Source organism: Ananas comosus, linkage group 19 (assembly GCF_001540865.1).
Source record: "Ananas comosus cultivar F153 linkage group 19, ASM154086v1, whole genome shotgun sequence".
Classification (NCBI taxonomy): domain Eukaryota; kingdom Viridiplantae; phylum Streptophyta; class Magnoliopsida; order Poales; family Bromeliaceae; genus Ananas; species Ananas comosus.
Genome location: NC_033639.1, coordinates 8,375,001 through 8,387,050, shown reverse-complemented (window position 1 = coordinate 8,387,050; position 12,050 = coordinate 8,375,001). Strand labels below are relative to the sequence as shown.

General features: G+C 32.1%; 1 protein-coding gene across 1 annotated transcript; it reads left to right on the top strand.

Moving 5' to 3' along the window:
- Positions 9,866 to 11,543, top strand: LOC109724596 (WRKY transcription factor WRKY71-like). The gene is made up of 5 exons (XM_020253469.1): positions 9,866 to 10,028; positions 10,158 to 10,226; positions 10,326 to 10,661; positions 10,774 to 10,890; positions 11,000 to 11,543. Exons 1-5 carry the CDS (start codon positions 9,969 to 9,971, stop codon positions 11,324 to 11,326), a joined length of 909 nt encoding a protein of 302 aa, XP_020109058.1. The 5' UTR covers positions 9,866 to 9,968; the 3' UTR covers positions 11,327 to 11,543.

Below are 12,050 nucleotides of genomic sequence, written 5' to 3'. Positions count from 1 at the left end.
GTAGAATTGAAGTTATAGATGGTTATGAATGTTTTTTTTTAATGAATTGATCATAACCATTCGTTCTTATTTAAGATATTTTTTAATAAATTGATCATAACAGTTCATAGGAAATATTTTTTATTCTTTTTTAATTCCGACTATCATTTCTATACACTTTTATATATAGTATAGATTTATATATATATATATATATAGAGAGAGAGAGAGAGAGAGAGAGAGAGAGAGAGAGAGAGAGAGAGAGCAGACGATCAGCTCCGTTAGACTTGATCTACACTATTGAAATTATTTGAAAACTAAATTTCATAATTTTTCGACATTATTTATTTACCTATAAAATGAATAGTTTAAAAATGAACAGCTGAAAATAAAAATCTCATAAAAAATAATGATAATAAATTTAAATTTAAAATCAAATGTACTGATCTTACTCTAAATAGTGAAAAGAAGTTTTTATAAAAATTTCATAAGATTTGAATTGTTTTACAACGTTAAATCACAAACGCATCACATCAACCATTAAAATTGTCAATTTTGAGACCTTTTGATCATTAGCCAAATAATGTCGAAAAATTATAAAATTTAGTTTCCAAATACTTTTAATAGTGTATATCAAGTTTAACAGAACCGATCGTCGATTTGAAAGCCGCATTATTGAAAATAATTTGGTAGTACGAAGGCCTCCGTATTACCGATAGTATACTAGCCTCTCTCTCTATATATATATATAGAGAGAGAGAGAGAGTGAGAGAGAGAGAGTCCGGTTATATATATATATAGAGAGAGAGAGAGAGAGAGAGTCCGGCTATGGTGCTTGTAAAAGCACCAAGTATTTTGTGCTTGTAATTTTTTATATACGTCTTTGATCATCTTCACCTTTTAGATCATACAATTCAACCAACTACCCACTGAACCAACTACCAACCATCAAATTTTTTACCACTTGCTTTAGCCACGGGCGGTCGGTGTATTGTGACAAATTAAAAAGAGAAAAAGAAGAAGGTGGAGAAGTATAATTCCAACTACCCGGAGCCGCCGAAAAGTAGAAAGAGAAAGAAAGTAAAGATTTTAGCAGACTTTTCAACTAAATCGGCACAAGAGAATAAATGAACCACCCACTTTCAGTATCTCGTCGTGTTCCTCGATTTTCTAATATGCCTCCTCACGCATGGATCACTCGCGTTTGGAATTTAGTGTGTTCTCAACAAATCAACCTCAGTCGCTTCTTTGATTCTTCGGTTCCGCTTCTGTTTTCAACAATAATATATTCAATAAAGAATATTTGACTATCACATTCGAAAATTTGTTTACTGTTTAGTTGAGAAATACCTGATGTGCGCTTCATAGTTTATACGTTATGATCGATATTATTTTATGATCAGAGTTTATGGCGTAATAATTTTGCTTGTGAGTTGGAATTACTGCATATATGTTTTTAATTACTAATTTTTCAAATAGTTTTATTTTTTCCTAGCTAATAGAATGAGAAATAATAATATGTTAGAGCTACTGTTTCTAAAACTCAACATGTAAGTTTCGTATGATCACCTTTTTGTTGTACCTAAAATGACAAAAAATTTCTTTTTTTTTTGCCCTTAACAAACACTTTCGTAGAAATTGTTGCTGCTAAAAATAGAAGCAGAAGTTGAGAGCCAAAATAGGCTTTAATTATAAAAAAAAAAAAACTTCAAGTACCACCCTTGTGGTTTCATATTTTCTTACTTTAATATCCTGTGGTTTAAAGTATATTAATTTAGTGCCTCGTGGTTTTATTTTTATCTTTTTATTATCGATTTTATTAATTTTTTTATTAAATCAGTGACAAAATTAAAAACTAAAGGGCGCTAAAGTACATATTCGATAAACTTAGGTGGGTATCTGAAATTTTAGTATGTAATTTAACGAAATATTAACGGAGAAGCTGACGAAAAGATAATAATGAAACCATAGGATACAAACTTAATACACTTTAAAACACAAGGTACTAAAGTGAGAAAGTGTGAAATCACAGCGATAGTATTTGAATTTTACCAAATATATATATATATATATATATATATATATATATATATATATCCACAACCAAATTAAGCTAAACTAGCTCTAAAGCTAATTAATAGGATTAGGTTGGATTTTAATTAGCGAGGATTAGGTTAGTAATGAGGTCGAATTATCCGTTTCTTCCCACGTGGGAGAAAGTTGACCGTTTAGTCCTTGAATTAAAGAACGCCGTGTTTGACACGTGGCCACACCGTATTTGTCACTATCACTACTTTCCTGTGTCCTCATTATAGCACGGGTCAACGGAGAACGTCGCGATTTCAACGGACGGTGACCTCCACGCGCCGCCTTTTGCTGGCCACGTGGCGCGTCCCCATTTGATGGCAATTCGCCGTGTGTGTCACGTGCTTGCTACCAAGAGTAAATTACACGAAAAATAAAGGGTAAATTTCAAATACGCCCCTGTAGTTTTGTAGTTTTCTATTGTAGTACTTTATAATTTAAAATGTATTAATTTATTATTCTGTCGTTTTATTTTTTCCTTTTAGCCAACTCCTCCATTAACATTTCGTTAAATTATATAGCAAAAACTTCAGATACCCTATCTATGTTTATCGAATATTACTTTAGCACCTTTTAGTTTTAACTTTGTTGCTGATTTAACGAAAAAAATTAGTGAATGTAATAATAAAAAGAGAAAAATAAAACTACGGAGTACTCAACTGATACATTTAAACTATATGGTACTAAAATAAAAAGAGGCAAAACCACGGAGGTGGTATTTGAAGGTTTTCAAAAAATAAAGTAGGATTAAGTACTGAGGGAGTGGAAATTAGCAAAATTCACTAATTTTAGATTTTTTGTAAAAATAAATTATTTTTTATACTTTACAAAGTAGATTTGAATTTTTAGTATACTGATTAAAATATCTTTAATTCTTTTTCTAATTTTTTTTTATTCTTATTTGTTTTTCTCCCTCATCCTCGTCTTTTCTTCCTCCCTTTTTCTTTTTTTCTCTGTTTCCTCTCCCTCCTTCTCTACCGGCCCCACGACGGTGCTGCACAACTTTCTCCTACCTTGTTAATACCTTCACCAATGCTGGTGACGGTTACGGTGACGAGTATGCCGCAACATTTGGGAATGATAGAGAGGGAGAGCGCGTTAGGGCGAGGGCGGTGCCAGCGACAGAGGCGAAGCAGGGGCATGATAGCAGAAAAGGATGCTTCACAATATATATATATATATATATATATATATATATATATATATATAATTTTCTTTTCATGAGAAGACCATAATGCGTTGTGGCCGTCGTTGCAGTAAAAGTCAAATAGTAGGGAAAAAAAAAAGGAATAAATTATACAGTTTGAGACTAAGTTATCCATCCTATTTAAATTATTTGAGACTAAGTTACAACTTCTTAGAGACTCATTTTGTTTAGTTAATTAAAATTAATTCATAGAAATTCAAAAATTACAAAAACCTAATTAAAAATAAATAAATTTCAGGGGTCCATTNCAAATTTTTTGTCAATTTTCTTTTTAGTGAAAATGTATAGAGATTTTCTAAACTTTTAGTTTTTGTGTTTCAGTAATTTTATCAAATTAATTAGTAATTTTGTCAAATTTAATAATTTCAATCATCAATGGTCACTTTAATTAATTCATTAGTAATTTCATCCTATTCAATAATTTTAATTATCTTTGGTAATTTAATTGAACTAAGTATAAAAATTAAAATTAAAAAAGTAATTATAATTTGAGTGGATCTCACTTGAAAAAAATTATAGTTGCGGGATATATGTATATCTTTACCCACAATAAAGGGGAGAATACTATTTCAGGTGTATAAAAAAGATTTGGTGCATTTGATATTTTAATAGATCCGGTGCGCATGTAATTTTTTTTTTTTTTTAGAGAGATAAATAGTGCGCTACTGTTTCGTTTATTTCATTTAGAAATAAACTTAGCTGGAAATGTGAATCAACTAGAATTCGAATTTGGGTCTCGGGTACCAACCTATGTTAGTTAATCCGCGAATTATTCGCGAATTATTAAAAATCCGAATTAAACGGTCCGTTTACGAATTTTTTCCAAAGATAGAGAAATATTCGCGAATTTTTTGGCCAGCCGAACAATTCGCGAATTACTCGCGAATTATTTCCGAATTATTGAAAATATGAATAAAAACATATAATTTTTATATTTAAATATAGATTATCTTATATTTTATATCTTATATTTTATATTTTATACCGAATCTATGTTTTAAGCCGAATTTTTCAACGAATTTAAAAATTAGAAAACGAATTTTATGCATATTATACCCATACCGAATTTTTGTCGAATCCGAATTAACTAACTATGGTACCAGCCATCCATTCCTTTGCCACTTGCTTTAGGGACGGTCGGTGTGCATGCAATTTTGTTGAAGTAGAGTAGGGAGAGATGGAGGGATACGTGTCGTTCGTTTGTTTGTTCCCTGATGTGACCTAACTTTCCTTTAATATAGTACTATAGAAGATAGACACAAGCATAATACTTTATCCGATAACGATGAATCATAACAACTCTAACTAAAATATGATGAATTTAAGAAGCCATGTTTCCCACATGGTTCACATGATTATTATATAGAACTTATTATAGATCAAGCAACAAGCCACTAAAAAATAGCTACTTAAATTAGGAAAAAACAATGGGCTCGTGGTTATGCAATGGATTAATTGTTTTGCTAAAAAAACTAAGTGAAGAGGTATATTAAGATGGGTAGACATGTTATTGCTTAAATTGAAAACCCTAATGAGAGTTACATCCTTTATATCTTTTATATAATATAAAATGATATAAACAGCCTATTTTGACCCTAAGTAATGTATCACATTGTACATATCATTACCACTTATTAGTTGATTTCATTGATTTTAGTTAATTTAAGCAAAAATAAGACAATTAATCCTTTGAGCATCCGAGCAATGGCTATAACTTTTTCATTAAATAATTTGAATGACAAAAAAATGCACTGAATTAGCACCGCTGTATAGAATAGTTAATTGGCACCTTTCACACTAGTGAAAAATGCATGTATAGCGTGGTTTACAGCGATCTTTCGTAGCAGTAAGGAGATGAAGAAAATTTTAGATTCGTCGTACGATAACTTAATTCAGCTAGGCCATTTGTTGAACTAAGCCCTTTGTTTTTGTTTCCAATTAGGTAAATTGAGTACAAATATAGTCTCAAACTTTGAGACTAGGGCGATATTTTGCACAATAAATTTTAACTTATTTTAATTTTTGTTATAAACTTTCAGAATTATTACAATCAAGTTTTACAATCCAGTTTAGTTGACTAAATACTGATACATTGCTGATGTAGAAGTGTTATGCCATTTTAATTTTTGATGCATTACCAATCACAAATTTAGAATATTTTCTTAGGGACGATATATCAATATATAGTGAACTAAATTAAATTATATTATAGAATGAAAATATAAGATAAAAGTTATAATAAATTAAAATTTAATGACCAAAATATTGCGTCTTGTAGTTTGAGGAGCAAAGGTACAATTTATCATTTCCAATTCAAACACTGCCCCTGAGCTTTTGTACACTCACTGAGGCACCTAATTTGTACAAAAATGAACAAAATATTCTATAATTTGCACAAAAATGAACAAAATATCCTAGTGGGTACGACGTTTATGTGTAAAAAACACACGGGATACACAAAAACGCACAAAATTTGATTAGCGAGTTCGATCTACACTTTTTTCAATACTATATGTACAAATTTTCGCAATGAAGTACTTTTCATTTAGGCAATAATTAATGATCAAAAAAATATTGGTATCCATCGCTCGCACAACACGAATTTCAAATTTGTCTCAACGGTGAATAAAACAATCCCATGCATTGGGACCATCTCTATTATGTATATCTATATATTTATATATATATATATATATATATATATTTTAGGATCAATTTCATGATTTAATTATTGATTTGAATTGAAAATAACTATCGCTTTTAATTAAGGAAAAAAAAATGTATAAAGGCCTCATGAACTTTAGCTTTTCTGTAAACAGTCATTTAAATTTTTAATTTTGGTAGTTAGCTGTTGAGATTTTATTAAATAGTTCAATAAATTTTTTTCTTTAATTAAAATTATTAATCACATAATTATTTTAGTTGTATGTATTGCATAAAATAGCTTTAAAACACAACAAAATTTTTTTTTGTATTCAAACATGTAAAAAAAAAAAAGAAATATAACTTGAAGTTTGTTGTAACCTATTTTTGCACTGTCATGAATATTAACTATCAAACATAGAAGGAAAAAATATATATTTTTTGAAATCTTAAATAGAATTATATTTACAACATCAATCAAAATGGCTATATAATTAGTAAATTTATTTTAGAAGAGAGCTTATTGAACTACTTAGATGAAATTTAGAATTGATTGCTAAAATTAAAAATTTAAGTATCTATTTACTTTTACCTTTTAATTAACTTGCTATAAGACTAAAGAGAAATTTTTTGTTGTCATAGAAATTCCCATACATCAAATTTCCACAATATAGTACGTTACCTTAGGCAATGAGGAATATTAATTGGATAAAAAGTTTGGTATCCATCGTTTGGATGATACGAATCATATATGTACGAATCATATATGTCACGGATTATTTTGTTATATATATATATATATAGAGAGAGAGAGAGAGAGAGAGCTAGTCTCCTATACTATCTATAGTACCGGGGTTCCGATACTATAGTCTCGTTTTTTATTTTAGGGTATTCAAATCAGCGATCCACACCGTTAAAACTGATCTAGAGTATTTAAAATTTTTAAAAATAAAATTTTATATTTTTTCGACATAATTAGCTTTATGATCAAATCATTTCAAAATTATCAATTTTCAATGGCTACTATGACGAGTTTGAAGTTTAACGGTGTAGAAGAATTTAAATTTCTTCAAATTTTGATAGAAAATACTTTAAACTATTTAGATTAAGATTAACATTCTTGATCTTGAATTTAAAAGTCCTATACTCAAATTTTAAAGATTATTCAATTTCTACCGTCCATTTTGACAATTTTTATTTACTAAGTAAACGATGTCGAAAAAAACTAAAATTTCTAAGAACTTCATATACCCTAAATCATATTTAACAGTGTGGATCGTTAATTTGAACACCCTAAAATCGAAAATAAGACTATAATACCGGAGCTCCGATACTATAGATAGTATAGTAGCCTAATTCTATATATATACCGTTAAATATGATTTAGGGTATATGAAGTTTTTAGAAATAAAATTTTAATTTTTTTAAACATCGTTTATTTAGTAAATAAATTATAATGCTGTAGCTCTTGCATTATCTAGAGAGAGAGAGAGAGAGAGAGAGAGAGAGAGACTTAAATTGTTGATTTGAAATGCATTCACTGTGACTTTAAGGTCATAGGCTCATAGCTGGTCCCATAGGTCTAATTTGCCACGTTGTGAACGCACTAAACATTTCCATTGCACAAAAGTTCTTTCTTAATTAGGTTTTGGGGCAACTTCTTGAAAAAGTTAATTATACCTTCTCCCAAAAAAGTCAAAAAAGTTAACTTTCGATTAGGTAAAAGATGAAGTATTTTTTAAAAAAAATGATCGCGCCAGCAATATACAGGAATTGTCTGCTCACTAAGTCGTAAAAGATTTGACTCCAACAATCTTATCGTGTTTATCCTCTCAAAGTTGTAAAGAAATAAATTAGAAAAAAAGCTATGAAATTGTTGTTAGAAATTTTATTAATATTCTTTAGTAGTTGAGATTTATGAAGTCCCTCTTACACTATGGGCATGTTTTACTTAACCTTTTACATTAAAAATTGAACCAATTTATCCACTGCAATTTACCATTGTTACAAATAGATTAAAAAATTTGAGATAAATGAGCTGGTACGTCACATTGTACGCGCATCTCAATATTTATCCACTTTGCAACTCCGTAAAATAGATAAAATTGGGTAAGAACGGAATTCTTGTTTAGTAATATTATTAAAATTAAAAACTTATTAAACAACCCTATATTTAAATTAGCACTTGGTCAACACGTAACGCCTACTCATTTGTAATATTAAATTTTTCTTATTTTAGTTGTTTTAGATCTAAACGTGTTTGCTGTGTGTTTTGGAGCCCCACCACTTTTTTATTTTTTATTTTTTCAATTGTTTTTTTTTTTTTGGAACCAATCAATGCTTTGAGTGAGGGGCAAGTTTGACAGCTCCAATTGCAAATATTCCAAACTTATTGTATTGTGTTGCTCACTCCTGGAACGAAGCACTTTGATTCTCTCCCGAGCTCTGCGCTTTGCCCTTTGTTTTTCTATTTTTGTTTAGTTTGGATTTCACTTGTTTCCTGAGTCGCACGGATCTGATTTTTGTTCTCTTGTTTTTCTCTCGTTTCCTCAGTTCAGAGGCCCTAGCTGCTTCCAATTTGTATGCTAAATTTATGTTACTTAATGAATGAAGCAGGTAGCTTACTACCTATTTTTCAAAAAAAAAAAAAAACATAATTGTCATATATTAAAGATCTGTAACTTTTTTTTTTTGAGGGAAAAATAACACGTTAATTATCTGTTTCGTTTATTTTTTTAAAAAATAAACTTATCTGGAAATGTTAAGTAACTGAATTTCAAACTTGAAATATCGGGTACCAATCATCAAATCCTTTATTACTTGCGCTAGGGATGATCGGTTATTTTTCTACCGTATTAAAAGCAAGTTTTCACATATGATCCTTAATAAAAGAATAAGTAAGTTTTGAGTATATATACCTGACCTTGCCAAATCTGTATATTTCGATCCTTTTTGATCCAATATGTTTTCAGTGGTATTTTTCATCACCAGTTTGTAGCGTTGGAATAAGAGAGCATGTGAAAGCAACCAAATAGTTTCAATTTTTTAAAAAAACTTCAGATACCCACGTAGATTTATCGAATATTCACTTTTATACTTTCAGTTTTATCTTTGTCATTGATTTAACGAAAAAATAATTAGTAAAGCGGATAATAAAAAAAATAAAATAAAATCATGAGATACTAAATTGATACATTTTAAACTATTAGGTACTTAAATAGAAAAGTGCGAAACTATAGAAATAGTATTTAAAGTTTTCTTAATATATAGTATTTAATTTCAATCTCAACTTGACCTTCGATGGAACGAGTAGGCTAGCAAAGCTGATTTCACTTGTAGCACTTTAAAATTTTATTAAATTTAATTATTTTTTTAAGATTTAACTTATTTAATAATAATAATAATAATAATAAAATTATTGGGCGGCACCGAAGGACAGAAAAACAAGCCAGCAGGAGGAGGAATATACTTTAGTTTTCCAGAAATCCCAAAAGAGAACAAAGTCAAGAAGTCTTCCCTCCTTCCTCCATAGTCCTCCCCCCGGCCCCCACCTCCAGCCTGTCTTTTTCCTCCTTGGCATCATCGATCTTTCTTCTATTCTCTCTCTCTCTTTTCTTTCTTCTTTTTTTTTTCTTTTTTTTTTTGTTTCTTTTTTCTTTTTTTGGGTGCAGTGTTTTATCTTGACTCGAACTCTCCAATACTACGACTTCCGTGTGGTGACCGACATGGCACCATCCCCATACCTATCCCCCCTCCCCCCCTTTTTTTTTTCGCTTCTTAAAAAAACCACTTTATTTTATTTTCTTTTCTTTTCTTTTTCTTTTGCTTGTGACAGTGATTTCCTGACGTTTCCAGGATGATGCATGTGTCACAGTTTTCCATCTCTTACCCTTTCCCCCCTTNCTTCTCTCAATTGGGCTCTATATATACACCCCCAATATACTCTCTCCTTCTCTCAAACTCTTCTCTTCTTCTTCTTCTTCTTCTCCTTCTCCTTCTCCTTCTTTTCAAATTAATAGATATCCAACTTAATTTGAATTCGCCCCCGCTGGTTATGGGTTCGGCATGGATTAACCATTCGTCGCTCGATCTCGATCTCAACGTCGGCTTCTCGGTGAGTTCGAGAAATCCATGCTCATGATCCATTTTGAGCAACCGAGTAGTTAAAGAAGAGGAGAATCAATTTTATTGATGGATTGATTGATTAATTTTTTCCTTTTTTGTTTGTTATTGATGTCATCAGAAAGGGGTGCTCTCAAATAATCCCAAGCATGTGGTGGAGGACAAGTTCTTGGTGATGAAAGATGAAGAGGTACATGTAAATATGTAATTAATTAAGCTCCTTTCTTCTTCGCGAGCATGCTTAATTAGTTAGATATGTTGTTCTAATTATCTGATATGTATATATTAGATCGGAGCTCTCGAGGCGGAGCTGAATCGGGTGAGCGAAGAGAACAAGAGGCTCAACGAAATGCTCGCGACCGTGGTCGCGAAGTACGCGACGCTGCAGAGCCAGCTGCATGATTTGATGGCCACCTCCTCCTCCGACGGAGGGTCGGTCTCGCCGTCGAGGAAGAGGAAGGTCGAGGCCGCGACAAACCCCCCCGCGACGACGACGACGATGAACTACGTCGCGAATCAAATGGAGTGCACCTCCAGCGAAGACTCGTGCAAGCGAATAAGGGAGGAGTGCAAGCCGAAGATCGCGAAGGTCTACGTCCGCACCGATCCTTCGGATTTAAGCCTTGTGAGTTTCAATTCCTTACTTTGTATTTTTTTTTTTTTTTCCAATTTTTCCGCCTATCTGAAAGTTTTGCATGATCTACAAGCTCAGTCACTAATGCTGTTATTGTATTTAGGTCGTGAAAGATGGGTACCAGTGGAGAAAATACGGGCAAAAGGTGACGAGAGATAATCCGTGCCCAAGAGCTTATTTTAGATGCTCGTTCGCCCCGTCTTGCCAAGTTAAGAAGAAAGTAAGGATAAATGGATATCGAAACTGATTGTCTTTTATGTTGTGCTTGAAGGAACAAGGAAATATAATGATTGCATCTAACCGAACGCTCATCTGTGCAATATAATCAGGTGCAAAGAAGCGCGGAGGACACGTCGATCTTAGTCGCGACGTACGAAGGCGAGCACAACCACGGCCGCCCCGCTCCGCCGCACGAAGGGCACAGCAACGGCTCGGTTCGCGGCCACAGCGGTGCAGTCGTCGGCTCGAATGGCTCGAATAACGCTGCGCTCGATCTCGTCCGACCGGAGCCGAGGAAGGAGAAGGAGATGCAGGAGATCAATAAGAGCTTGGTCGAGCAAATGGCGCTGTCGTTGACGAAGGATCCCGGGTTTAAGGCCGCGCTCGCGACGGCGATTTCGGGGAGGATTCTTCAGCTGTCCCCTCCTCCTCCTTAACTAGGAATATTTAGAGGAGCTTGTGCTTCTTTTTTTTTTCCATTTTCTTTCTATTAATTTTCCTTTTTTCCGATTCCCATCATTTGTTTTGGGTTGGCTATGCTCTTCCAATGTGATGAAGAGATGGCTAAATTAATTGTATGTATATATGTTATGTTAGCACCAAAGATATAAAATTTGGTTTCCTGAGGAGGAAATAATGTGTTTGATTTCTTAATTGCTGAGTTTGAGATAGTAGGGAGAGCCCCTTTTGAATTATAAACATTTCATTGGATATGATTTAAGCTATTAAAAAAAAAAAAGGTTTTTCTAGTGGAGCTATTGAAGATGTCACAAAGAAGCAAAACTGGTGAAGTGTTCGGTGTTCTCATAAGAAGAATTCATTAGAATTTAATGCTCTATTAATTACATGTATCAAATGGGTATAATTAATGTGGAAAAACATGAATTTGAGCAAATGGATTAGCATAACATGTGTGGTTTTAATTCGAGATCAAAACCATACCATTAGAGTTTATTCGGTTTCTTAGCAATTAGTTTTGGTTTACTGCAGGTACAACATTACTGGCCTGATAATGGGGACTCAAACCCTGATATATATATATATGCTGCAATTAATATTGACTATGATATACAGGGACTTTAGTGTTAGAGAAGATCCTATACTTAAGTTCTTTATCCTGTACTTAATTAGTTCTTTATCTATATTCAGTATAAACTCCAA